This window comes from Xiphophorus hellerii, chromosome 3 (assembly GCF_003331165.1).
Source record: "Xiphophorus hellerii strain 12219 chromosome 3, Xiphophorus_hellerii-4.1, whole genome shotgun sequence".
Taxonomy (NCBI): Eukaryota; Metazoa; Chordata; class Actinopteri; order Cyprinodontiformes; family Poeciliidae; genus Xiphophorus; species Xiphophorus hellerii.
The window spans coordinates 28,199,846-28,224,685 of record NC_045674.1 but is presented as its reverse complement, the minus strand read 5'-3'; the positions used below and the strand labels follow the sequence as shown (position 1 = coordinate 28,224,685).

Below are 24,840 nucleotides of genomic sequence, written 5' to 3'. Positions count from 1 at the left end.
AAATCATAACAAAATGTACATAAAATTCACAGCATCTGTCACGTTGGGTACGACAGAACTGATTTCAACCAATGATATTGCAGTGCTAAAGTTAAATGCATGCCAAGCGTCTGTCAAGACGGTTGTTTTCTCAATTCAAAGATTTTGAATTGAATTCAGTTTAGTCAGACGTGTTACTCATATAGTTTGGCAAGATTCTATTATTTTGCCAAATATTTGTTATGAGACCGATAGCTGTGTAAAAATAAACTCTCACCTTGTTAAGTGCCGCTTTCATTAAAGCGCCTCAGGTTGCAAGTTGTCACCTCTATGCTGTTGTTTTGCTTATAAATATCTTGATAGTCACTCCCAGTGTCTATAAAATATTCTGAAATCGACCTATCTGAACATTTGACCATAATAAAAAGTAAGCAGTACCTGTGGTTTATTTTATTTTCCTCCTCCGGTGCGGACACACTGACATGTTGGTTTATTATATCCTGACTTTATGGCGCCGTAGGGGTCAGGAGTCAAGCACGTACACTCTAGGCTCCGGCTGCAGATCAATACAGTATAGAGAAGGCCAAGCTGCACAAATATCGATTAACCAATATGCATACATCGCATGTCACACTACATCTCTCTAACACATATGGACGAAGCCATAAAAAAACAAAAAAACAAATCTCATCGGCTTGTGTTTAAGTGCCAGAGACACAAAGAAGTGGAAGGGTTGAGACTAAGATGATCAAACTGAGGTGCTTTTTTTTTTTTTTGGTGTTACCTTTTTAGCATAATCTCACAAATCAAACTAAATATGAATACATTTAGCAGATTGGTGCTCCATTTGTATTCCCATTTGCTTAGATTTAGCTTTTGTTTTTTGCAGCAAACTCTGTAGGTGGATTTGGCAAGAAGCACTGAATGAATATGTAAGAAGGACCTTCATGCCCACTATTGGCTTTGGTGGAGAATCTTTGATCTTATTGGTAGAGTTCAGATCTGACCGGGTCGGGTTGGACCACAACGATCTGGGCTCTTGAATCTGCGGTGCGTTTTGTAAGCTTGCAGCACCTACAGCGCAGTGAAAGAAAACCGAATCGTGTTAATCTACTTATTGTAGCATAAATAGAGGAGTGGACAGTTTAACCTGTTGAGGAAATAAAGTAAGTACGGTGCAACAGTTAATCAGACTGCAACGAGAGCAGCGTGCTGCACGTGCGTGCGTCTCCGCTCCTATCAATCACACTTCAGATGATTTGAACTCGACTCACCCCACAGTTACAACAAGTGACAAAATGGAGCTGGAAGATGCTCAACAAAAGCTAAAAACGGGTGAAGTTACACTTACTTACTTGCTTAGGCGCAGGGTCAAACAACATCCAGAGCGCCCTCCTTGACCCAACATGCTTAGAAATAGTTTTTGATGCGTTAGCTCTCGAAATATCACAGCTAATGATATTTCTCCTAACGCTCCCTGCTGTCTGAATCCTCAAGGTCAGCAGAACTTCCTCATGGACACTGAAAGATTAAACAAAAAATTGAAAATTATGGTTTTGTGCCATAAACAGGTTGCCCCCCGAAGACCACCACCTTTTTGGAGGTTTTTGGAGCACCACTTTTGGGTGGTGCTCCAAAAACAGATAAAGTATTAATCAATAAGTTATATTATTAGAAGTAAACTGTGTCAACCTGGTAGACCTTCGTATTACTCAGTAATCATAAAGAAGCTCTCAGTTTCGCCCTGATGTAGAGAAATCTTTCAACCTCAGTGTTTTGATGCAGTACTACTGGGGCGTTGTTGCACATTTGACCCCTGCTGCCATTGATTAGGTTATAGTGTCAATGTATGTTTTATTTTTTCCATTACTGATACGATATCTACTACAAAAACTCACAGTCATACACAGATTACTATATTTTGAGTAACTGAGAATTTTGTTTTTCCAAAACTAACGCTGACCTCTCCTCAAAGTTTCCATGTTCGTGCTCAGATCGCATTAAATTTAAGTTTCTTAAAGCTCATCAACCAAACTGCTTTTTAATTTCACAGATAATTAGAACTTGATAGATAAAACGAGTCTTAAAAAAAAGTTATGATAGAGGTAAAAAGGAAGGGGAAAAAACGCCTTTTAAGGTCTGAGACAGATCGCTGTAGGAGATAAGGTGAACTTGAAACAACAGATACGATGCTTTAATCCTTTGCTCCTGACTTTAACCTTTGCCCCACAGCAAGGACAGAACCTCCGTTCCTTATTCTGCCCCTCTGGCGTCTATTATCATGATGATATCAGATGTGGGTTTTTTTTTTGTTAAGAAAAAAACAAAAAAAGCCTCTCAGCTCCTCGTGACTTATTGAATAAAAAAGGAGGGTGATTTCTGAGGGCCCTGCGGTGCATCAGAAGCCCTCTGAGCTGCTGACCTCCTCCCAGACGCTGACACGTCTCTGACTCTTCCTCTCTCTTCTCTTCACCCTTTTGTTTCATAACAAGAGCAAAGCTGAGCATTGTGGGGACTGTTTTAATGTCCCTCTCTCTCGCTTTCTCTCTCTTTGTCTTTTGCTCTTTTTATCGCCTGCCCATCTCCCACTCTCTTTTCCGTCGCCTGTCTTCGCAAAAACCATGGTGACATGACCGGTCGCGGGTTGCCATGGTGACAGTCCAACTGGCTTGGCGGTGGCGGCGGCGGCGTTGGCAGCGTTGAACCCGGTCCTGCCTGTGTGTGTGTCTAGGTTTCTTTTCTTGCCCGTTAGATTGTTGACAAGTGTTCACAGTGTGTGTTGTTCGCTCATAGCAGTGACAGTGTGTGTATAAGCGGCCATTACTGCTTATCTCTTATGCCTGGGTGCGTGTGCGTGTGTGTGTTTGTAGCCTTTCTGCAGATGTTCTCTGGCCCCAGTACCTCCTGCCAGCTGCTCCGCCCCCAGAACTCACACATACGCACACACTCCTCTTAATTAAGAGGACTGTGCCATGGTGGGCGACTCAACAGGGGCACGATGGCACACACACATCAGACACTTTCACCAGGAGTGCTAAGCACGGAGTGTCTATTAGCCGCGCTTCCGTGTGGGTTGGTTCGTGCGCCGAGCCGATCCTCCGGCGGTGCCCTTGAAGCCCTCTGGTTATGAGAGTAGTGATGGTGGTAGGTAAACATGCGGCTAATCAGGCCGACGTGTCTCATCCACACTCTCCGCCAGGCTCCGCAGGCGGGGAGGGATACTGACACCGACAGGCTCGCCGAGCATTCAGAGGGAAGCGAGGAGGAAGCCGGGGCAGAGGGAACAGGAGAGACGGGAGGCGGCGAAGTTTTAGCCGGAGATGCGGTCAGGAAATTGGAGAAATTGGCTTATTTCCGATAATAAGGTTGACCCAGTCAGAGCGGGTCGTAGATGAGCGACTTTTGATTAAATAAAACATGTATAACGTTCCCTTCTTCAGAATTTAAAATAAGTGCTTAACACGGTTGTTAGATAAGGAAGTGGAATTACTCCGGGGCTTTGAGGTGCTTGATTTGAGATGATTATTTAAGCATCGTTCAGACCATCTTAAATAATGATGTCAGCTTGATAATGTCGATAGCAGTTAGGAGTCAAATGAAGACGATATCAAGACCGCTAGCATCTATATGGTTTTATTATTTCCGGTAATAAATAATAATTCAGGTATTTAATCTTTTCACTGAGAGCCTAATAAATTAATCCTAATAAAAAAAATGAACAAGAAAAGGAAACACACTTTTAGGTTCTTAAAAGTGTAACATTTTCAGCTCTGGTGACAATAACTCATAGATGATTCAGTGAGACAGAATCAACAGGGAAAGAAGTGTGTTTCTTATCTATTTGTTTTCTTTTATTCATTTATTTTTTCTAATTTATGGCTGAACTCTTTATGCACCTTCCTTGGGTCAGTAAACCAATTTTGTTTTATTGCTACACATTTTATGTTGGCGCAATGGCGATGCTTCCCAGCAGGTTAAATGACAATATTTGAGTTCAACGGAGTGACGACCGCGAATGTATTTTAAGACAACAAGGAAATACTGCAACCAAAATGAGAAGGTGAGACTGTAGCTGTCAGGAAACAGGGGAATGAACTGGTTTGGGTTTTTTGTGCTGCTTCGGAGTTTTTGCGCGGGAAATCAAGAACGCCTGCAGAAATCAGCGAATGAGTCTCGATGACTACCAAAACATTGTGGAATGAAAAAATACGGCCTGGTGTCAGAGTTCAGTCTTATCTGTAACTCTTGTGTTCTCCAGCAAGACAGTGACCCAAAACATAACGTTACAAGAAAAAAACCCCAAACACCTTCAACTACTTTTTTAATTGACATTCCGTGAACCCAGATCTTGATCCTATTAAATGTCCAGGAAAAAATCTAAAAAATTCTAGAGCGGAGACGCCGCCTTCCAAACCTAGGGTGACTTGTGCCCTTTCAAGAAGTGAAGAAGAGACCACCTGCAACAGCTGACATCTCATCACAAAGTACAGATATTGCTAAAGGTGCCGACACAAAACGTTCAATTAAGAACATCTTTTTTTAAAAAACATTGTCGCCTGTTTATTTGTGTGAAATATTCAGCTGAGTGAGTAGTTAAAAGCAAACTGTGATTTGTGTTTGCTATTAAGGAGGGCTATTTACTTCCTTTTTTTTTGTCAATTTCAAGTTATGTCAGAGGAATCTGTGTCGACCCCACCAGTGAAGTTCAGAGCAGACCGGTGTAACAGTTTCCAAATAATTAATGAAAGTTTAGATCTTAAGTGGAAGTGAAGAGGTAAAAAGCCTTCAGTGTTTTCTTGGATTGATCCTTTTCTTGTTCTCTTCCTCGTGTTTTACTTTGTGTCTTCAATCCTCCCTCTTTAATGTTTAACTTAACCTCATTTACATTCAACACCCTTTGGTCCTGTCGCTCTTCATGTTCCTTATTATTTCTTTCTGTTTCCCCCTCTGGTCTTCTTTAACTCACCCTTCTCTCTGGTGTCTTTGTTCTCTCTCTATTTTTGTCCTTTCCCTCTCTCTCTCTCTCTCTTCCTTCCTCCCTACCGAAGGTCTGTCATCTTCTCTCCTCGTTTTTCCTAACACACCCGGACACGACAGAGCACCACCGATAGTTAATAATGCTCTAATTTCCGCTCTTCACGGTGTGTAGAAGGTGTCGCGGATAACCTGATTTATCAGACGGCTATTAGAATGGGAATCAGGAGTATTAGAGCAATGGACATTAACGTTCACATTGTTTAAACAACGCCACGGGACTAATGGATTTCCAAATGAATTTGTCAACAGTGTTCTCGGGGAATATAATTAGTCAAATGAGAGGGAAGCGGCGAATGAGGCCAGAGGCGAAGTCGGGAAGTAGTTTAAGCTGCGGAAAAGAAAATCATACATGCAGACAGGTTAATGGAAGCTCTGAGGATCATCGGCGTGAGTTGGGTCTTGCGTGTGGATTCAGAAGGGATTACCAGGATGTCAGAGAGGATGGGGAAAAAAAGTTGTATGAAAAATAACTTATACATGCAGAGATTTGCAAAAAGATACGTTTTAAGGGTGTTTTCACACCTTATGTAGTCTGATAGACGCTGTTCAAACTTGGTTTCTGTTGATTTGGTTTGCTTTCACACTGTGTCAAACAGACCAATTGAAAAATCTGTTCGTCTCCTGGCGTGTGGAGGCGCTGCACCAAGAAGCACCGAAAGAAAGACATGAAAACCTCTGAAGAAGACATTAAGCGCAACTTCATTCTTGACTAAATGTAATAAACATGGAGTGGCGTCAGATGGTGGTAAGATTTCTCTTTGGTCATTGGTAAAAGACCACGAGCCATTTCTTGAGCCATCGCTAGACACTCAGATTTGTTTTGGTTGTATTTACCCATAATTCCCTGTGCCATAGTCTGCGTCCTGATTTTGAAGCAGTCTCTGGTCTGCTTGGCGTTCACATGTGCATTCCAACTGTCCCATAGTTCACTTCAACCTAAACGACACCTAGGTTGTTAGGCGGAGCAGAGTTTGCCTTTTCGGTCTGCATCATTTCCAAGGATTTCTTGAGAAGCTGAAGGGGATTATAAGATGCTTAAGAGAGGAAGAATTTGTGTCAATTGAACTTGTATACGTTAGAATTGTTAAAATATATCCTTCATCTTAATGGGATTTCACAAAACTGCAATGGGGACACTTTTTTCGCATCACACGAGTCACATGATCAAGAACAGGATGTTGCCACTGGCGCAAACCACGAAGAAGACGAAACAAGAAGTAGTTTTAGGATCGAGACGCAGCACTTTTCTTAGTGATTTACTGCGTGCACAAACGTATTCATGTGATGTTAATTACATTTCTTATTTAAGGGAAACACAGAAATGGCTAAATTGAGTTTTTTCGACATTAGCGGAATATTGACAAAGTTTTGTGCACATTTGTGATGGAAACACATCTATCGCCAAACTACAACCACCTATAGATGGATTGCAATTCTAAAACATAACAGAAAATCAATGTTATTGTCGGCCCAGTTAAAATCCAGAGAAATTGAGCTCAATGGGAGAAATCCCAGACAAAGCACTGAAGGGAGATGAGAATCGAGTTGAACTGCGTCGGAAGGAAACGGCGAGGCTAATGCACTGCAACTTTTAAAATACTTTTTAAAGGCAGGCTTCTGTCAGAACTACCATTTGCACAATGATTTCTTCTGGTGTTTCACATAAAATCCCAATGAAATACGTCGAACATGGGGTTCCAATGTGACAAGTTGAAAATATGAAGAGCACTATAGAATCTCTACATATCTCCCTTGTGCAATATGGTGTTAAGCTAAAGGAAATGTTTATAAATATTCCATTATATGCATATTAGAATACTGAAAAATACGTTTTAAGCGTCCAAAGCGAGGTGGACTTTGGCAGCTAAATCTTCTCCCTCCTCCTACCTCCTCATCTCTGGCAGTCATAGCTGAACTGAAAACTTGACACTTAGAGTGGACAGTGAGACCAGAACTGTGAAACCGCGTTTTCATCAGCTCTCTCTCTCTCTGTCTCTTTCTTTTTTTTTTTTTTTTAGTAATGTAAATACCCATAAGATGTTTGCATAACCCATTTCTTTCTTCTCATATCTTAATTGTACATCGGCTCTCCTGCACCACCGTTTCTGCATGTGGGCGTTTGCCGCTGTTCTTCTGATTCACACTTGTTTTAAATAACAAGAAATTTCAACTTGTGTTTACTCACTGATTGACAGAAAAGGTTTCAACTTGCGAGTGCAATTCGCTCATGAATTTCAGAAATAATTACAGTTAAAATGAGAGCGGGGAGTCGAGGCCCACACACAGGGAAAAAAAAAGAAGCTTTTTTTTTTCTCTTTTTCCTTCGGAACCCGTCGAAGCAAACGTTTCACCCTCCAAGTTGAAGCCCTGTGTTTTTTTCGTTGTTGTTTTTTTTTTTTCAAGTTCGCCGCAGGACGCGCGCACTGACCGCCGGGGCTGATGGGGCAGCAGGGCGAGAGGACGGTGGGGAGGAAGGGGAGGGCAACTGTTGCTGCTTGAATACTAATATCCCACTTTAGAAGTCAACTTTTTCCTGCATCATTACATCCTCTGCTCTCTGTTTGTGTCTCCATCTCCATCTTTTTATTTTCTCACTTCTCCCACTCCTCCCCAGCAGTCTTCACCGTCCTTCCCCTCCCGTCTCTCAGCTGGTCTTCTCTTCCTCTTTATATCCTCTCCTCCTCCTCCTCCTCCTTCTCCTTCTTTTTTTTAACACACCATCCAGCTCTGGGCTTTTCCATCATCTACGCCCCTTATCTTGTATCTGTCATCGAACTCTTCCTCTCCCCAAGATTTGTCTCTTTGCCATTCACTTTTCAAAGCACCACACACACACACACACACCCACCCACAAACACACACCCACACACGCACGCACACGCACACACACCACACACACACACACACGCCTATTCCTGACAAAGGCAGGTAATTACAGCCGAGTGTCCAGTCCTTTTTTTAAATACTGAGCTGATTAATGAGAGCGCGGTGCAGGGCCAGGAAGTCTCACCCTCGGTGGGTGGTGACACACACCCTCTCGTCTCTCTCCTCACACACGCGCTCCGTCTTCTTTTTCACACTTCCATATGAAAATTATCAGCTACGCGCAGCCTCATTACGGAAATATTGATATCAGTGTTACACGGTTTACATCCTCCCTCCTCCGACGTCGTCCTCCTCCTTAACCTCTCTTCTTCACCTCCGTGTCTCTGAGTCAGCCTGTTGTCTCCTGCTCTTTTATTGTACAGTAAAGGATCAGGTGTGGCGACTCATTTTCTCCGCATCGGCTTAGGCACGACTCCGGTGCTCCCCCTCGCTCCCCCCCTTGCGCTCCCCGACATCTTGATGTCTGATTTGTGTGTGTTTTTGACCCCGTGGGCCAGCGGGAACGCTGCCGGAGCAAAGAGATAGAGAGCAGCAGCAGCAGCTGCCGCCGAACGCAGACACACACATGCAGAAAAGCCAAGTGCCCTCACACACTCACGCCTGCACAATCACAATCTCCGCTGGGTCAGCCAGGTTCAAAGCATTTGTATTCATAGGAGGTTTTGCATTGGCTCCACCGCCTACAGTGTTCCTTCTAGCTGTGGGATGTGGCTTTTTTCCCCCCACTTTTTTTACTTTCTCACTCTGAAGACCTTGGACTGTGTCTGAGTGTGTTTATGTGACAGAGTGCTGCTACCTGAGTGAATGCACCTGGCTCAATGGATTTCTCTTTTATTTTCTCCGCTTGAACCATCCTTGAAAATATCGCTTTGTGTTGACACTTACTTACTTTGACCCTGTGTCGAACCAAGTCATGCTGCACTTGTTGGTCCAGGTTTACCTCCGCCCCACCTCCTCTATTCCACAGAGCTGTGTTCATTTTTAATTCAAGCATGGACAATTGAAACCAGACCAGTTTACACATAGGCCTGTCGCAATGAATCAATTAATTGCACAGTGAATTAAAACAAACTTGGATCATTTTAATTCGTGTGATTGTTTTTTTTTTTTTACATTTTTTTTATTGTTTTCTACCAAATGCTGTAGCCATGCTTCCATTGACCATATAGTTATGTAATTTGGCATTTCCAGAATAAATTTGCTGAATGGGAACACTCAGTTTGGAAAACAAAACTCTCATTTTTCAATCAAAAGTTTTGGATGAGGTGTATATATATATATATATATATATACACTGCTCAAAAAAATAAAGGGAACACTCAAATAACACATCCTAGATCTGAATGAAAGAAATATTCTCATTGAATACTTTGTTCTGTACAAAGTTGAATGTGCTGACAACAAAATCACACAAAAATCATCAATGGAAATCAAATTTATTAACTAATGGAGGCCTGGATTTGGAGCCACACCCAAAGTTAAAGTGAAATAACACTACACGCTGATCCAACTTTAATGTAATGTCCTTAAAACAAGTCAAACTGAGGCTCAGTATTGTGTGTGGCCTCCACGTGCCTGTATGACCTCCCTACAACGCCTGGGCATGCTCCTGATGAGGTGGCGGATGGTCTGCTGAGGGATCTCCTCCCAGACCTGGACTAAAGCATCCGCCAACTCCTGGACAGTCTGTGGTGCAACGTGACGTTGGTGGATGGAGCGAGACATGATGTCCCAGATGTGCTCAATCGGATTCAGGTCTGGGGAACGGGCTGGCCAGTCCATAGCTTCAATGCCTTCATCTTGCAGGAACTGCTGACACACTCCAGCCACATGAGGTCTAGCATTGTCCTGCATTAGGAGGAACCCAGGGCCAACCGCACCAGCATATGGTCTCACAAGGGGTCTGAGGATCTCATCTCGTTACCTAATGGCAGTCAGGCTACCTCTGGTGAGCACATGGAGGGCTGTGCGGCCCTCCAAAGAAATGCCACCCCACACCATTACTGACCCACTGCCAAACCGGTCATGCTGAAGGATGTTGCAGGCAGCAGACCGCTCTCCACGGCGTCTCCAGACTCTGTCACGTCTGTCACATGTGCTCAGTGTGAACCTGCTTTCATCTGTGAAGAGCACAAGGCGCCAGTGGCGAATTTGCCAATCCTGGTGTTCTCTGGCAAATGCCAAGCGTCCTGCACGGTGTTGGGCTGTGAGCACAACCCCCATCTGTGGACGTCGGGCCCTCATACCATCCTCATGGAGTCGGTTTCTAACCGTTTGTGCAGACACATGCACATTTGTGGCCTGCTGGAGGTCATTTTGCAGGGCTCTGGCAGTGCTCCTCCTGTTCCTTCTTGCACAAAGGCGGAGGTAGCGGTCCTGCTGCTGGGTTGTTGCCCTCCTACGGCCTCCTCCACGTCTCCTGGTGTACTGGCCTGTCTCCTGGTAGCGCCTCCAGCCTCTGGACACTACGCTGACAGACACAGCAAACCTTCTTGCCACAGCTCGCATTGATGTGCCATCCTGGATGAGCTGCACTACCTGAGCCACTTGTGTGGGTTGTGGAGTCCGTCTCATGCTACCACGAGTGTGAAAGCACCACCAACATTCAAAACTGACCAAAACATCAGCCAGACAGCATAGGTACTGAGAAGTGGTCTGTGGTCCCAACTGCAGAACCATTCCTTTATTGAGTGTGTCTTGCTAATTGCCAATAATTTCCACCTGTTGTCTATTCCATTTGCACAACAGCAGGTGAAATTGATTGTCAATCAGTGTTGCTTCCTAAGTGGACAGTTTGATTTCACAGAAGTTTGATTTACTTGGAGTTATATTGTGTTGTTTAAGTGTTCCCTTTATTTTTTTGGGAAATGTATATATATATACAGTACAGACCAAAAGTTTGGACACACTTTTTAATTCAATGAGTTTCCTTTATTTTCATGACTATTGACATTGTAGATTCACACTGAAGGCATCAAAACTATGAATAACACATGTGGAAATATGCACTAAACAAAAAAGTGTAAAACAACTGAAAATAGCCCTTATATTCTAGTTTCTTCAAAGTAGCAACCTTTTGCTGTGATTACTACTTTGCACACACTCTGCATTTTCTTGATGAGCTTCAAGAGGTAGTCACCTGAAATGGTTTTCACTTCATAGGTGTGCCCTGTCAGGTTAATAAGTGGTGATTAGTCATGAAAATAAAGAAAACCCATTGAATTAGAAGGTGTGTCCAAACTTTTGGTCTGTACTGTATATATATAATTATTCATTTATTTTTATTTTTTGACTGTATATCAAAATTGGTTTATCTTCCAAAACTGCAAAGAAAACACTTTTTTTTGCCAGTGGCAGAAACCACAAAGAAGCAGACAGGAAGCAGTCGGAGGATGATGTAATGGCATATTGTGAAAGAACTTATTCACTTGTGGCCTTAATTGCGTTTCTTATTTGATGGAAAATGTTGTTTTCTTGACCATTAGCATTTTATAGACAGAGTTTTGTGCAGATTTGTAACTTAAACCCAGTTAGTCTGACAAAAGCATTAAGTGTGGTTCATTGGTCTAAGCTAGCCCTTTATGTGAAGGACCATTTTGTTTACAGAGATATCCGTATCCTTTTTATTTATTGTTTGGGTTGTTTTGTTTGTCTATTTTGGACATTTAAAAATATCGCCAGTGTTCCAGTGTTAAATGTTCTTAGAGATTAAAGTTTATTGATGCTGTTACTATTATACCACTGGAAAATGGTCTCAAAACAGTATTACTGGTTATCACAGTAACTCTTGGGACAATTTATCGTCCAGTAAAATGTATTGTGAAAGGCCGAATTACATACTCTAAATGAAAATACACATATACCTTTTTTTCCCCCCTTGCTGTCTGAAGGTAAGTCAAAGCAAACCTCTCTTGTTTTATGTTAGTTAAAAACCTGACTCGGTTACACCAGGTTTTAACTCCTAAATTGTTGGAGTTCAAAAGTGTTGAACTCCAACAAAAATATCGGGAGAAACTTGTGGAAGAAAACCCAAAATGTTACCCAGTTCAAAGGTAACGCTACCGAATAGGATAAGAAAAAGAATGAGAACGTCAGATTTTTAAGATGTTAATGAATAATTTCTGTCTCTCATCGTAGTGACGTTTAGTAAATCGAAATAATTTTGATCACTCTAACTCATCTAAAACAAGACAGCACTTAAGTAAAATAAATAAATTAAAACTTCAGACTTGACTCAGACTTGTGCACTAATTACTTGAGACTTGGACTTGAGTCTTTGTATCAGTTTTGATCTCATCTAAGTAAAAGTGAAGGGAATCCAATATGAGCTACAGACTGCAGCTGCTGCTCATGTTTTACTGGGAAATGATCCGTTTGGCTATTAGACAGTAACGTTGGTGGATTATTATGGGATGTTAATGGCTTGTAGCAATCTGTTAAATGTTAGCAGCAGCTTCACAATAATGACCACAAGGATGTATCTCCAAATAAGCGCTGCATTAAGTGACTTTGGATCATTTTAGAACAAAATAAGCGCAACTTCTGGCTGAAAATAAAAGCACTTCCTGCTCCATTCTCTAACATTTATTGTATAGCTTAAGTTTGAATCTTTACTATTAAATGTTGATTTAGGAATTTTATTTTATTTTTTTAATGAATATAATCAAACATTCTCCATCTCAGAGTGAAGAGAATAAAACCCTCGAAACCAGATTTAGTGCAATATATAATGGACAAAATCAAGACAAAGATACACAATCTTTGCAAAGACAAAAAAGCCCTTTGACACATTCAGTAATTCAACATTAAAAGAGTTATTTATATTTCTAATAGGTAAATATAGCAGTTTTTTTTCTTGGATGGATTATTGATAAGTTAATAAATCAAGAGAATTGTTCATGGGGATAATTTATTCCACTCTTTGAATGCAAATAAATGACATCAAAATATTTACATTCTATGCAAAAATCAACTGAAGCTATTGAATAACATGAAAATGCTGGTTAATATTGAGTTGTTACAAACTCAAATGGTTCTCTTCTTTGGAGGAAAACGTCTCACGTGGAGTAAAGATGAACTCCTTAAAAATAAAGTTTAAGGGACAATTCTGATTGGTTTTTTAATTTATTTTTTTATTTTTTATTTTTTATTGAAGTACTGTGTCCCGCATGGAAAGTTATTAAGACTTCAATTGAGACTGAGGTGGCATACAGCATGGGAAAACTGATCTCAGTTTATCCAAAATGAAGTCGACAAACATGCAGAACCTTTTCCACAAAACCTGAATTCAAAAATATATCAAGTGTCCGTTTAGGGTGGCAATCTTTCACGGTGAGAAATATTATTTGCCAGGTGAAAAATGCATGAATACCAATGCGTATTCTCATAGGAAGCAAGTGCTCTAAAATATCTTCAAACTTGCAAGCCAGCACAAAAACAGGAAGTTCAAGTTTCACCTAGAGTCACATCTTTCTGAGAGACGCTGAGAAAAATGGCCACGGAGAAATTTAATAAATTATTTCAGACTCACTGTTACCAACATTTTTATTTTTATTTTTTTGGAAAACTTTAGGATTTGTAGAGACTGAAGTGTTGGTTTCCGTCTAAGGTGCTTATTGAGCAATTTTGAAGTTGCATTAGTTGCAAGTGTTTGACATGACTTAAGAAAAAATAATCCTAACAGCTAATTTAATGGTTCAAACCAGCTGTTTGGACTTTTGAGATCCGACCAGTAACAAACCTGAGCTGTGAGCGTTGAACCCAACAGATACTCTAAAGTTTTGGGTTATTTTACTACCTTTTTTACTTCAGACCTTTTAAAAAAAGATGTCTACATAATACTTCTATTCATATATCTACCTTTTGTCAGCAGTAATACATTATCAGCACTCTGTCGCGGTTGAAGTGCGTTTTTTCCTTTTCTTCTTTTATCTTCTGCTTCAGTGACTTCGCTTGCTCTTTTCCTGCTCAGCTAAATTCCCCCCAAACACTTTCAAAAGTCATGTTTTAAACATAGATGTGCAAAATTTTATTTTATTTTTTTACCATATGTGGTAGAAGGCAGATTAATGCGCATCCAGTGATGTCTCTCATCTCTGCCGTGAGAACTCAAATGGTTCGCTTCTTTAGAGGAAAACGTCCCACGTGGAGTGAAGAAGAACTCCATTACAATTCAGCTTGTTTATATGATGCCGTCTGTAGACAGTAAAAAAAAAAAAAAGATCTGCATGAAATTAAATTCAGTCCAGTTTCAACTCAAATCGATCTAATCATACAGGCAACGTTCTGGAGCTGTGCCGCTCCCGGAGGCAGCATGTTGGACTCTGTTACGAAAGTTCTGATTGGTTCTTTTTGTAAACGTTTGCTGTTTTTGGGGGGTTTTTTGGACAATTTTTCCTTCTGTTTTGGGATTTTGTGTAGTTGGAAAGATTTTCACTTCTGCTTTTTTATTTTCAGACAGTTGTTATTTTGCATAAACGTGGCAACAAGTTACTGTCTTTACATCTGGGTGAAGCTGATTATTCTACTATTTCATTGACCATAATTGGCAGAGATTGTGTCCCCAAATCCTATATTTCTCTCTGCCTCCTTTAATAACCTTATGGCCAAAACAAAACCTGAAAGATGAGTTTTGCTTCCTAGTTTAATACCTTAAAATTGGGCCTCTCTCTCTCTTTAAAAACTCCTGCTCTTTCTGAAACTCCATCTTTAACAGCGTTTTCACTGAGAAGTAGCTTCTATAATGAGATCAGCAGATGAACAGCTCCACCAATTTACTAATTGCTGCTGGCTAGTCTGAAGGAGCTGAGTGGGCTGTGAGGTGGAAGCTTTGACACTGCAGCTCCAAGGAGGAGCTTCGTCCTCGAAGGCGGAGCTAGGTCCACCCAGGTATTTCACACAACTCAATGGTTGCCACGGGAAATCAAAGCATTCCTCAAACATGCCTGAAAGAATCAGAAAGAATGTTTTTGCTGAGGGGATAACATTATTACATGACGTAAAGCTAAAAAAAGTTGATTTTACACAATACTGCCTCTTTTAATTCTATGGAAACTTCTACTTTTTTAAAGAAATAACCATAAACTCTCTTTAAAATGCAAATAAAAAAGCAAATTAGGAACTTCAGACACCGCTAACTCACGGTACAAAGAGTATTTGAGGCAAAATCTTTTGTAGGGAAGATGTAGACGAAGAAAAAAAGAATCAAATTGTCGGAGCTCGTGTCTGCAGAGTAACTGATGAACCCGGCGCGGCGTAGCGGGCTCCAACGAGGGCTGCACCCACCCCGCGCTCCATCCTGCCTGAGCTCCGACGCAATCAGGCCGTGACAGCGAAACCTTCCCCGGGTTACCATGGCAACCAGAGGCAGTGCCTGTACGGGACAATGGCGGGTCGGTCCTATGAGTGTGTGTGTGTGTGATTGAGAGACACAGAGAGAGTGAGTGATGTGCAGCAGAGCAGGCGCGGCCCTCCTGGGGTCCTCATTCGTTTGTCTCTCGCTGAGACCACAGGAGCCCCGCTGCAGCAGAGATGGAGGCAGGGAGGGAGGGGAGGGCTGGGGCTGGGGAGGGGGGCCGGAGAAAGGCAACTGATGTGGAAAGAAAGGAAGGATGAAAAGATGTGATGTGGAAAGAAAGGAAGGATGAAAAGATGTGGGAAAGGTGCCAGAAGAAAGAATGAGAAATTGAAAAAGAATGGCTTGAATTTGGATCGTTTGAAGCCTTTTGTTCGTTTCACTCATCTAACGGTCGTGTGCGGAGTGTGACATGAATCTTGACAAAACTCTTATTTGAGAGGGGGAAAAAAAGAGAGAGAAAAAAAAGCTGTACACTTTGGCAAATTAATTGCACCAATTAGCGGGGCACTCAAAATTCAAAATTTTAATAACCTGTCTACCACATAGTAGGCTCAAATGGCTCGAAACAGCACTACTTCTCTCATGGCTCCGTGGAAACGCAATAACATGACAAGTGCACTTAGGCATTACCGAACGAACAAAACAGGAAAAAAATTAGGCATGGATCTCATAAACATGATCTCCAGCTTTCAGTGGATTTTGATTCCTCCACACAGAGGAAGAGGCTGCACAAGCAGAATGAATGAGCCGACGCCAAACGGTGTCATCCTGCTTTCCTTTAATCGTCGCTTTAATTCTTGACCAGATTGTTGCGCCGTGGACGTTTGGGACAGAAAAAAAAAGAGAAAAGTTTTGTTTTTTCTCACAGGATTGTTACTCCGTGCTGTCGATCCTGCTGACCAACACAAAGAAATAACATATTAATTGATTCACTGAACATAAAAAGAATCACTTCCACTTTCTCATCCTATTCTTTATGGACACTAGTATTCATCCTGCTTATTTGTTATTTGAAAAACTTTTTCAAGTTTCTTTTCATACTGAGATATATAGTTTTTTTTCCTCCTTATTTTTTTTCCTACCCGCACCACTAACACATTTATGCATCTATAAGTATTTTTAGTCACGCTTATAGTTTTTCAGTATTCTTTCTGTGTACTCCGGCAGCAAAGCAACGGCATTTTGTTGCTAAATTCACTATCATGTCTTTGTGAAATAACAACAAAGTAAGCCTAAATCTATATTTACGGGTGTAACCGAAGGTTTTACTGAATTGAAATATTTAAAGAGACGGCGCACATGTTTTCAGACGTGTTAGTGATTTTGTCTCGCTGATGCGTCAACGTCGTTTTAAAAATGCCAGGAATGTTATCATCTACTGGGACGCGACAAGGCAGAAAGTTATTGAGAAGTTAATCCGGCCTTACAAAAATGTTTCTAATATATTGTTTTCTTGATCTTTTTAGGTGTGGATCACACAAACAAGGACCTGAGGAAAAACTTTGTGAGTAAACCAAACATCAGTTCCATGTAAATGAAAAGTAATCACACAACAAACAAATCAGACGAGTGGAAAACAACACAATACGGGTGCATGTACCCTCCACTGATGCTTGAATGAAAGTCATTTTTTTCAAGAGGAAAACTCGTTTTGTGGCCTCGAGCGTATATAGCCCTGGCATAATTCGGTCTGGATATTTGACCTTTCATTTTTTATCACAAATGAGTTTAAATGAGTTGGTTTCCTGGCACTGACCTGGCCGCTCAGCAAAGTGTGTTCATTTTAAATAGAGTAGAGGTCGAGGCCATTCCAGAAGCTTAATTTTAGACTACTTTATCCATTTTAAAGCCAGTGTTAATGTGTAAAGTCCACTGTCTCGTTGGAACATCAGACTGTCTCAAAGCCTCAAACCACCTGACACAAATTTTCACCTCGGATCAAAGGAATGGATGTTAAAAAGCACAAAGAAGAGCTAAGAAAAGGGGGGGAAAAGTTGAAAACTAACAAGGATTTGAATGTTTTATCGTGAAACAAGACAATGACCGAATAGAGTCAAGGTAAAGCTGTACCAGCTACCTGGCACAGTAGTGGAAGCATCATGCTGAGGGTTTGTTTAGCTGTCAGTTGTAGAGTAAGGTGAGTAAATATTATTAACCTGGCATGTTAGACAAAGTCAACAAATTAAGTTTGGCAAACTTGATTTAATTACATGTAAAAGATTAACTCTATATATATATATATATATATATATATATATATATATATACATATTGGAGCTCTATTCTCTTTTTTCAGTGTGATGACTTTGGCTAAAAATGAATAAGAATCAAGTAATGCTTCTAAATATAGATACAAACGCAGCTTTTAGCTATTTTTTCAGTCTTTTCGTGGAATAATTTTAGACAGTTTGTACAGTACACTTAATTTTCTTGCCATTATGGGAAACTATATGCTTCTTTATATTTTATCACCTTCCTAAAAACAATGGTCTAAGTCATTGGTTTTTTTTGTTTTGCTTAAATATCTTTTGGAATGAAAGAGATGGTGATTTTTTTTAAACCTTATTTAAAGTCACAAAAAAAGCGATTTATTTATTTTTGTTGCCAAAATCATTTTTGGCAAAAAAAAAAAAAAAAAAGACTAAGGCCATTATTTAAGGAAAGTAACAATTTTCCACTGTCAATATCCCATAATATAAAATGAAACCTTCCACTACTTGCAAAAGTTTTATGCATGAGTTTATTTTAAAATAATAAAACTGTAGTTCTTTAAAAACAACAACAAATTTCCTGCTGTAGATGTTTATCAAAACATGCAAGTTGTCTTTTTTTTTTTCTTCATTTTTAATTTTTTTTTAAAGATCCTGTAAACTCAAAACATGTTTTTATTTCACCAGACTGAGAGCAACAACACGCCTGCCTGCATTGAAAAGGCTGCAGAACTTTGACCCAGACACACAAACAATCCCCGTCTCCCAGAGAGACGTGAAGCCGTTAGCCTGATGTTCTTCAGGCTTGCCGTAGAGCGCGTGTGTCGCTTGCTGCAGCCGCTTGCTGCTGCCTTGTCATTTATAATCTCGCAGGCAGTTGGAAGCGTGCAGGCCAACTTGTACTTTGTCAGAGCAGATTGTCTGGCATGGATAAGCCTGGTTGCAACAAGAGAGATGCATAATTGCTCTTGTTGAGGGAGCTGCCAGGACGTTCCTCCTCGTCCTCCCGTTGAGCCTATACGCAGATCCTCGGCTATGCTCACTTTTTTAAGGCAGATCGCATATAAACTGCACCGGCAGTGACAAGCGACTGCCGTCAGTCAAAGGAAATATGTTGACAGACTAACACAAGTGCTAGTATTCAGAGTTTCTTTTTTTTTTTTTTTTCTGAGGGATTCCTTCATTTCCTGTCATGTCATTCTGATGTTTCGTGTCGAGAGCTGTTCGGTCCCGCACCGCACTTCATTTGTTTTCTCTCCGGCTTCTGCAGGAGGCCCTCGCCAGCTTTGACCTGCGGGCCTCGCACGGTCTGTCTCATGATCCCATGCCTGTCAGAGATGAGGAGAACAGGTAGTGATTGTTGTTCTTATGTTCCTCTATTATTATTATTATTATTATTATTATTATTATTATTGTTATTTTGGACTCAAAGTCAGCTGTAGCCGTCTTAAAAGCAAAAAGTACAAAGTGCCTACATTGGGGTTCAAATAAGCAGCGAAACCAGATAACGTGACAAGAGGAAGACTTTTACAAATGATTGTTTGAGGCTCTCAAGTTTAAAGTCGTCGCCTTCCTAAAATAATGGCTGGTCTTTTTTTTTTTTTTTTGCCAATTTTTGTTTTGACTAAAACATCTTTTTGAAATAAAGAGGTGGAGATATTTTTTGTTTTGTTTTCTTTTGACAAAGTCGCTCTTGGCCAAAATAACGACTTGGACCAATGTTTTCGGAAGGTGACGACATGTATCTGCAGAGCCTTGCTGTGCCTCAATGTATTTTATGTGGCTAAGTGTGAACTTGACGAGTGGCAGAAAAAAAAAAAAGCGCGGTTTTTCACGGTTTACTAATTTCCCCATGAATCACCAGATGTTGAAACAGCCTTTTGCAGCCAACGGTTATGTCTAGTTTTTTCACATCTGTCAACTGAAATTCTAAAGTTTTGCCACATTCTCAGTTAGATTTAGGTCTGGACTTTGACTGGGACATACTTTCAACAGAACATACTTTGATCTAAGCCATCCCACTGTAGCTCTGGTTGAATACGTCTACAATAGGTTTGCACTGATTGCAGTTTTCTGGAAGATCGCCGATATTTAAAAACCCTGATATGCAGATTCTGATTTTGGTTGATGCTATTTTTTGTTTTTTTTCTCTCTCTCTGGAAAGTCGTTAAAAATATTGACAAAGTTGCTGAGTTGGCAGCAGTGGGGTGGCTCCTAACGTACTCGGTTCTTTGTATTGGTCGATCGCATAAAATCCCCTCAAATATACGAAGAATATTGTAGCAAGAATACAATAAAAAGTGAGAGTGACTCAAAGTGCGAGGCACTGTATCTATTTAACACATTTGATCAATTTATGAAGCATCGCTTGTAATTTAAGACCAGCGGAAATCTTTTTTTTTTTTTTTTTTCTCTCTTTCTCTGATCAAGAAGAAATTCCCAGTATCCTCGTCTCCTCTTTTGATCTGAACCAATCAACATGTACCCGTGCGTAATCATTTGTCCTGGCACGGTTACCATGCGTGCTCAGATCAGAACATCCAATAAAGAAGAAGAGTCTCATCTCTGCCTATTTAGTCTCGGTGTGTGGCTAACATCTCATTCCCGCTCTGTTTCAGTCACGGCACGCGCTGTGCCGGTGAAGTTGCTATGGAGGCCAACAACTCCTACTGCGGTGTGGGCATCGCCTTCAATGCCAGGATAGGAGGTGAGGAAAGCGGTCCAGCTTTAGGAGACAATGGGAGGCAGTTTGACTGTGGGTGCAGCGCACCAGCCAAGAATACAACATGGGAGCCGAGTCTTTCTCAGAAATACTTGTTATGTTCCGGAGTCGCTCTGTTATTATTGCTGGTATGACTTGGCAATGCAGCGAAAGAATATTTAGACGTATAATATACCTGTAACGCTTTGGCTCTGCTAATGTTTTAACAGTTTTCCATGAAGTAATTGCATTGAATTTCCACAACATTGACACTAAAAGTACCAGAAACACATTTTTCTCACTGCGAAAACACAAAATCGTCCTGGTTTCTAGTGTAAGTATCTTGTTACACTTGAAATAAAGCAAAACTCCCTTAAAAGTAACTTTTCAGCAAGCTATAGAGGCTTGCTTTAAGTAATTAATTCCTTAATATTGATGAAAAATTATTGGTTCTATTGGCAGACAAATTGGGAAAAAGGTCTTGTTATACGTTTAGAAAGTCTGCCAGTGGAACTAGAACTTTTTCATCAATATTGAGGAATTATTTACTTAAAACAAGCTTCTATAACTTGCTGAAAAGTTACTTGTAAGTTGGTTTTGTCTTATTTTAAGTTTGCTAAGACATTTGCACTCGAAACTAGACAAAAAATACTTGGTAAGATTTTGTGTTTTTGCAATGCAAACTAATGACAAAAAAATATATAAAACACATTTGAAACCAGATATTTAAACACATTGAATTAAAAAAAAGACACACAAGCATTTTTTTTTCTCACTCTCTGAACTTTAATGAGACCAAACTTTTCTTGTTGTAGGTTAGTGAGAATGACCAAAATTATTTCTATTTGTTAAATGTCATAAAACTCAGTGATGATGTTTTTTGGGTTTTTTTTTTTTTAGAGATTTTTTAACTTTCCTAAAATTAATTTTTTTTTACAGTTGATCAGTATGAGAGATTGCTGTCTTTTAAAATAGATAACAGGGTCATAAAAGTTACAAAAAAATCTCTAACATGTTTTTTCCAAGTCTTCTGGCGTTTATCAAATAGAAGTAATTTTGGTAATTCTAACTATGCTAAAACAAGAGAAGATTGTACTGTTTTAACTTCAGGCAGTCAGAAAAATGTCTTTCTATTTGTTTTATTTACATTTTTTTCTTTATTTTGTCATTAGTTTGAAAATGGGCCTTTCCTCAAACATAATTTTCTACATATACATACTGTATATCAACACCCTGCAGAAGAAAATGTATCTGTCCTATTTGTCACAAAAGTTTAATGTTTTTTGGGGGGTGTGAATCTTAAAAAAAAAAAAAAAAATAATAATAATAATACATTTTTTAAAAATTGCTCTTTAATAACCACACATTTATTTTATTCAATATTGAACCACTCAGCCAGAGCAGGAGAAAATTATAAATCACTTTCAACTTGCCATTTTTAAAAATAAAATGTAAATAAAACTTTTAAATTATTTTCTCAAAACAGATATTCCCTTCAGTCTGTTTTATTATCATTTGACCCATGCCTATTTCTTTCCCCACAAAAACAAAGTTCTTGCTTGTCAGAAAGATTTTTTTTTTTTAACGTTTATAGTTTTTAATATCTGTAGTTTTTCCTGATATGCATGTGATCTATATTTGTATGTCTGATGTATATCCATTTGATAGACAATAAGTCTTCAGTTTACCGATGCATCCTGTTTCCAGGTACGCCCTCGTCTCTCACACCTCTAATCGAATTTAGCACAGTCAGTCTGAGAGCATGAAAATAGAAAACAAGATGCATCCTACAGCTGAACTCTGACATTTGAACTCTGAGCTTGGGGTCTTTTGTCTGTGCGCTTCAATCATTTGTCCCAGAAAGCATTTTGCAGAACTCAGAAAAAAAAAACCGGGAAACCCTTCATGAGGCGAGACCAGGAATATGTTTCCACAGTTAGTCTTCGTTTTGCCTTGTCGGGTCATAAACAGAGTCTGGCGCTGAGGAGATGAAGGGCAAAGACCCGCATGGAAGAGGCACTACTGAGAGCGGGGGCCATGTTGTCTGACATCCAGCAAAGTTTGTCGCTCTTTGTAAAACTGCTTAGAATTATATTGTACAAACCTACGAAGGAAGGGATTTCAGTTGTTTTACTGAGTACGGTGTGTCTTTGAGGACAAACAGTGTTGTTTCTGCCACACACGTCTTTTTGTCTTTGGCCCAGGGTTGTAATAGTTTTGTGACTGTATAGTTTAGATAGTTTTTATTAGTTCAATATTGTTTAGCTTTAGTTTAGTTTGAATTAGTTATAGTAGTAGTTTTAGTTTTTTTTTTTAATACTCTTGTTAATTTTTAGGTACAAAATTCAAAAAGGTTGTGATTATGTGTACATTACACAACAGAATACATAATAGAAGATACAATTTTCAAAAAATATGTTCAATTATTGTTGAACAACTAAGTGACTGGTGTTTTATTCCAGCTGCCATTTTGCAGACTAGTGTGAGGAGAATGGAGAGGTGTAATGTGCCGAAAGCTGATGTAAACTCATTGTGTTTGGGAAGAAAAAAAATCTATTTCACATCAGTTCAAAAGGCTAATAAATAGATTCATAAGCACAAAAGGATATTATATCCATAATTTCAGAATGTTTTAGTTTGTTTCATAAGCCCATGATGTAGTTCCAGTTAATTCTACTTACTAATTTTAGTTAACAAATCTGTTTTTATCAATTTCAGGTATATTTCCATTAGTTTTAGTTAACTATAATAACCTTACTTTGGCTCAGATGTTTGTGTTTGGCTTTCTCAAATCTCAACGCATTCTTCCATCAAAATCTTTGTTTTGGAAAACAAATATTTTGATTTGACAACTTTTTTTTTTACAGATAAACCAACGGAATAAAAGTGATATGAGGCTACCAACTCTCTGCTTGACCAGCAGCGGTTGTTTTGGAGTCCGTCGCGGCGGAGTGGGCCGCTCTCCGAAGAGCGTAATGACACATGCGAAGGGTCAATACAGAAGTGAACTTGACAGTTTGCGGTGTTGCAGGCAAAAATGGCACCGACTGCCTTTATAATTCAAAAGTGTTCTCCCCTTTAGCGCCTGGGCTTTCTCCACGTCCATCCGAAGGCGGCGGCTCTCGGTTCCATCTCCAGCCTCTAATTGGACGGACGCTGTGCCAGCCACAGTTTATGAGGGAACATCTTGCTGTTTAAATGCGGCGAAAGAAGCCAAGCCGTTGCTAAATAATGCACATCTGACTTGATTTTACTATTGTAGGTTCTAAAGTAAACCGCTGAAATCACCTCGCAGAGATCCATGAAAAAGGCATCATTAAGAAATATCATAACATTTCATCTGCTTCATTATTTGTACCCTAACTCAGTCTTTTCAAAACACATGAATATGAATTGCACATCAACTCTTTTATTCAGGTTTAATTAGATCGCAAGGAACATTTTGCACAGGTGCCTGGAACGGTGTTGTCATCCACTTATTTCAGATTACAACAGTGGATTGTTGCTCTGCCTCCCGAGGGTTCGTAATAATGCTGCAGCTAATAATTTTGTGGTCGTAAACAATGGGGATTCTTGTACTGAAACAACGGGAAGTTTGACATTTTTTAAAAATTCCATCAAAATCCTGATCTGTGCAACTGCTTCTGATTGGTCCAGGTATCCGTCTGCTGGACGGCGTCGTCACGGACGCCATGGAGGCCTCGGCTCTGACCTACAACATGCACTTCATCGACATCTACGTCTGCAGCTGGGGCCCGCGGGACACCGGGGCCGAGATGGACGGGCCGCACCGCCTGACGGAGCGAGCCCTCCGGCTAGGAACTCAGAAGGCGAGGCTTTCGTTTCCCAAGCTTCCTCCTCTTATTGCCTGTTACACCGAAAGCCCAGAAAACGAGGAGCAATTACATTTCACTGCCTCTCTTTGCTTTATCTGTTACAACTTTACACATCTCTCTTAAAGCAAGTGGTACATTTTAGGGAAATTAAAACCACTTTGCCGCTTTTTAGTAAGAAATCACAAAACAAGCAAAAGAACCTAAATCAATATATAAACGTCTCTTCGTTCTTCCCCAAAGGAAAAGCTGAATGAGTTGAATAACTGAGCTAAATAAAAACTCTCCCCTTGTCAAGACAGATGTCGCATAAAAAGAGCAGAGTTCAGATTTATGTTTATATTTTCCTGTGAGGGTCGACTGGCTGTAACAAGCCAACATGCTTCAGCTGAAAACTGGCGGTGAGACCCGATTAAAATCTTTAATGGAGTTAAATGTTATTAATTGAGTGTACTTGATCACATTTTAATTGAAAACCAGTCGTTGGCAAAAGAAACATTTTCCATTCAAAGACTAGTTTTGCTGCTGAATTATTGAATTAATAAACCTGAGAGCTCAGAAACAAAGCTTTTTATTGTTTCCAATTTGTTATTTAGTGCAAAGCGCTGTTCAGCTTTCAAATGTTTCAGGAAGTAATTTCTTGGAAGAAAAACCCTTCTTTAGAAACGTGGACGTTAGCCTGGAGGACGACTCTGCTGCTGCAACATGTTTACCATTTAGATGCAATGAATGCTGAAGCTATGTTTTTTTTTTTTTTTTTTTTTTTTTTACCATAACAAAAATAACTTGTTTGTGTCTACACAGCCTCTTGCACAACACCTGTGATGCACTGTGTTT

General features: G+C 40.0%; 1 protein-coding gene across 4 annotated transcripts in view; it reads left to right on the top strand.

The window, feature by feature from the left end:
• The window catches only part of LOC116716835 (furin-like protease kpc-1), a 228,998-nt gene that overhangs the window by 96,681 nt on the left and 107,477 nt on the right, over positions 1 to 24,840 (top strand). For all 4 annotated transcript variants that reach the window (XM_032557721.1, XM_032557717.1, XM_032557720.1 and 1 more), the window contains 4 exons: positions 16,726 to 16,763; positions 18,740 to 18,819; positions 20,088 to 20,176; positions 23,828 to 24,000. In XM_032557721.1, coding sequence (XP_032413612.1) covers positions 16,726 to 16,763; positions 18,740 to 18,819; positions 20,088 to 20,176; positions 23,828 to 24,000 — 380 coding nt within the window. The remainder of the gene's footprint in view (positions 1 to 16,725; positions 16,764 to 18,739; positions 18,820 to 20,087; positions 20,177 to 23,827; positions 24,001 to 24,840) is intronic.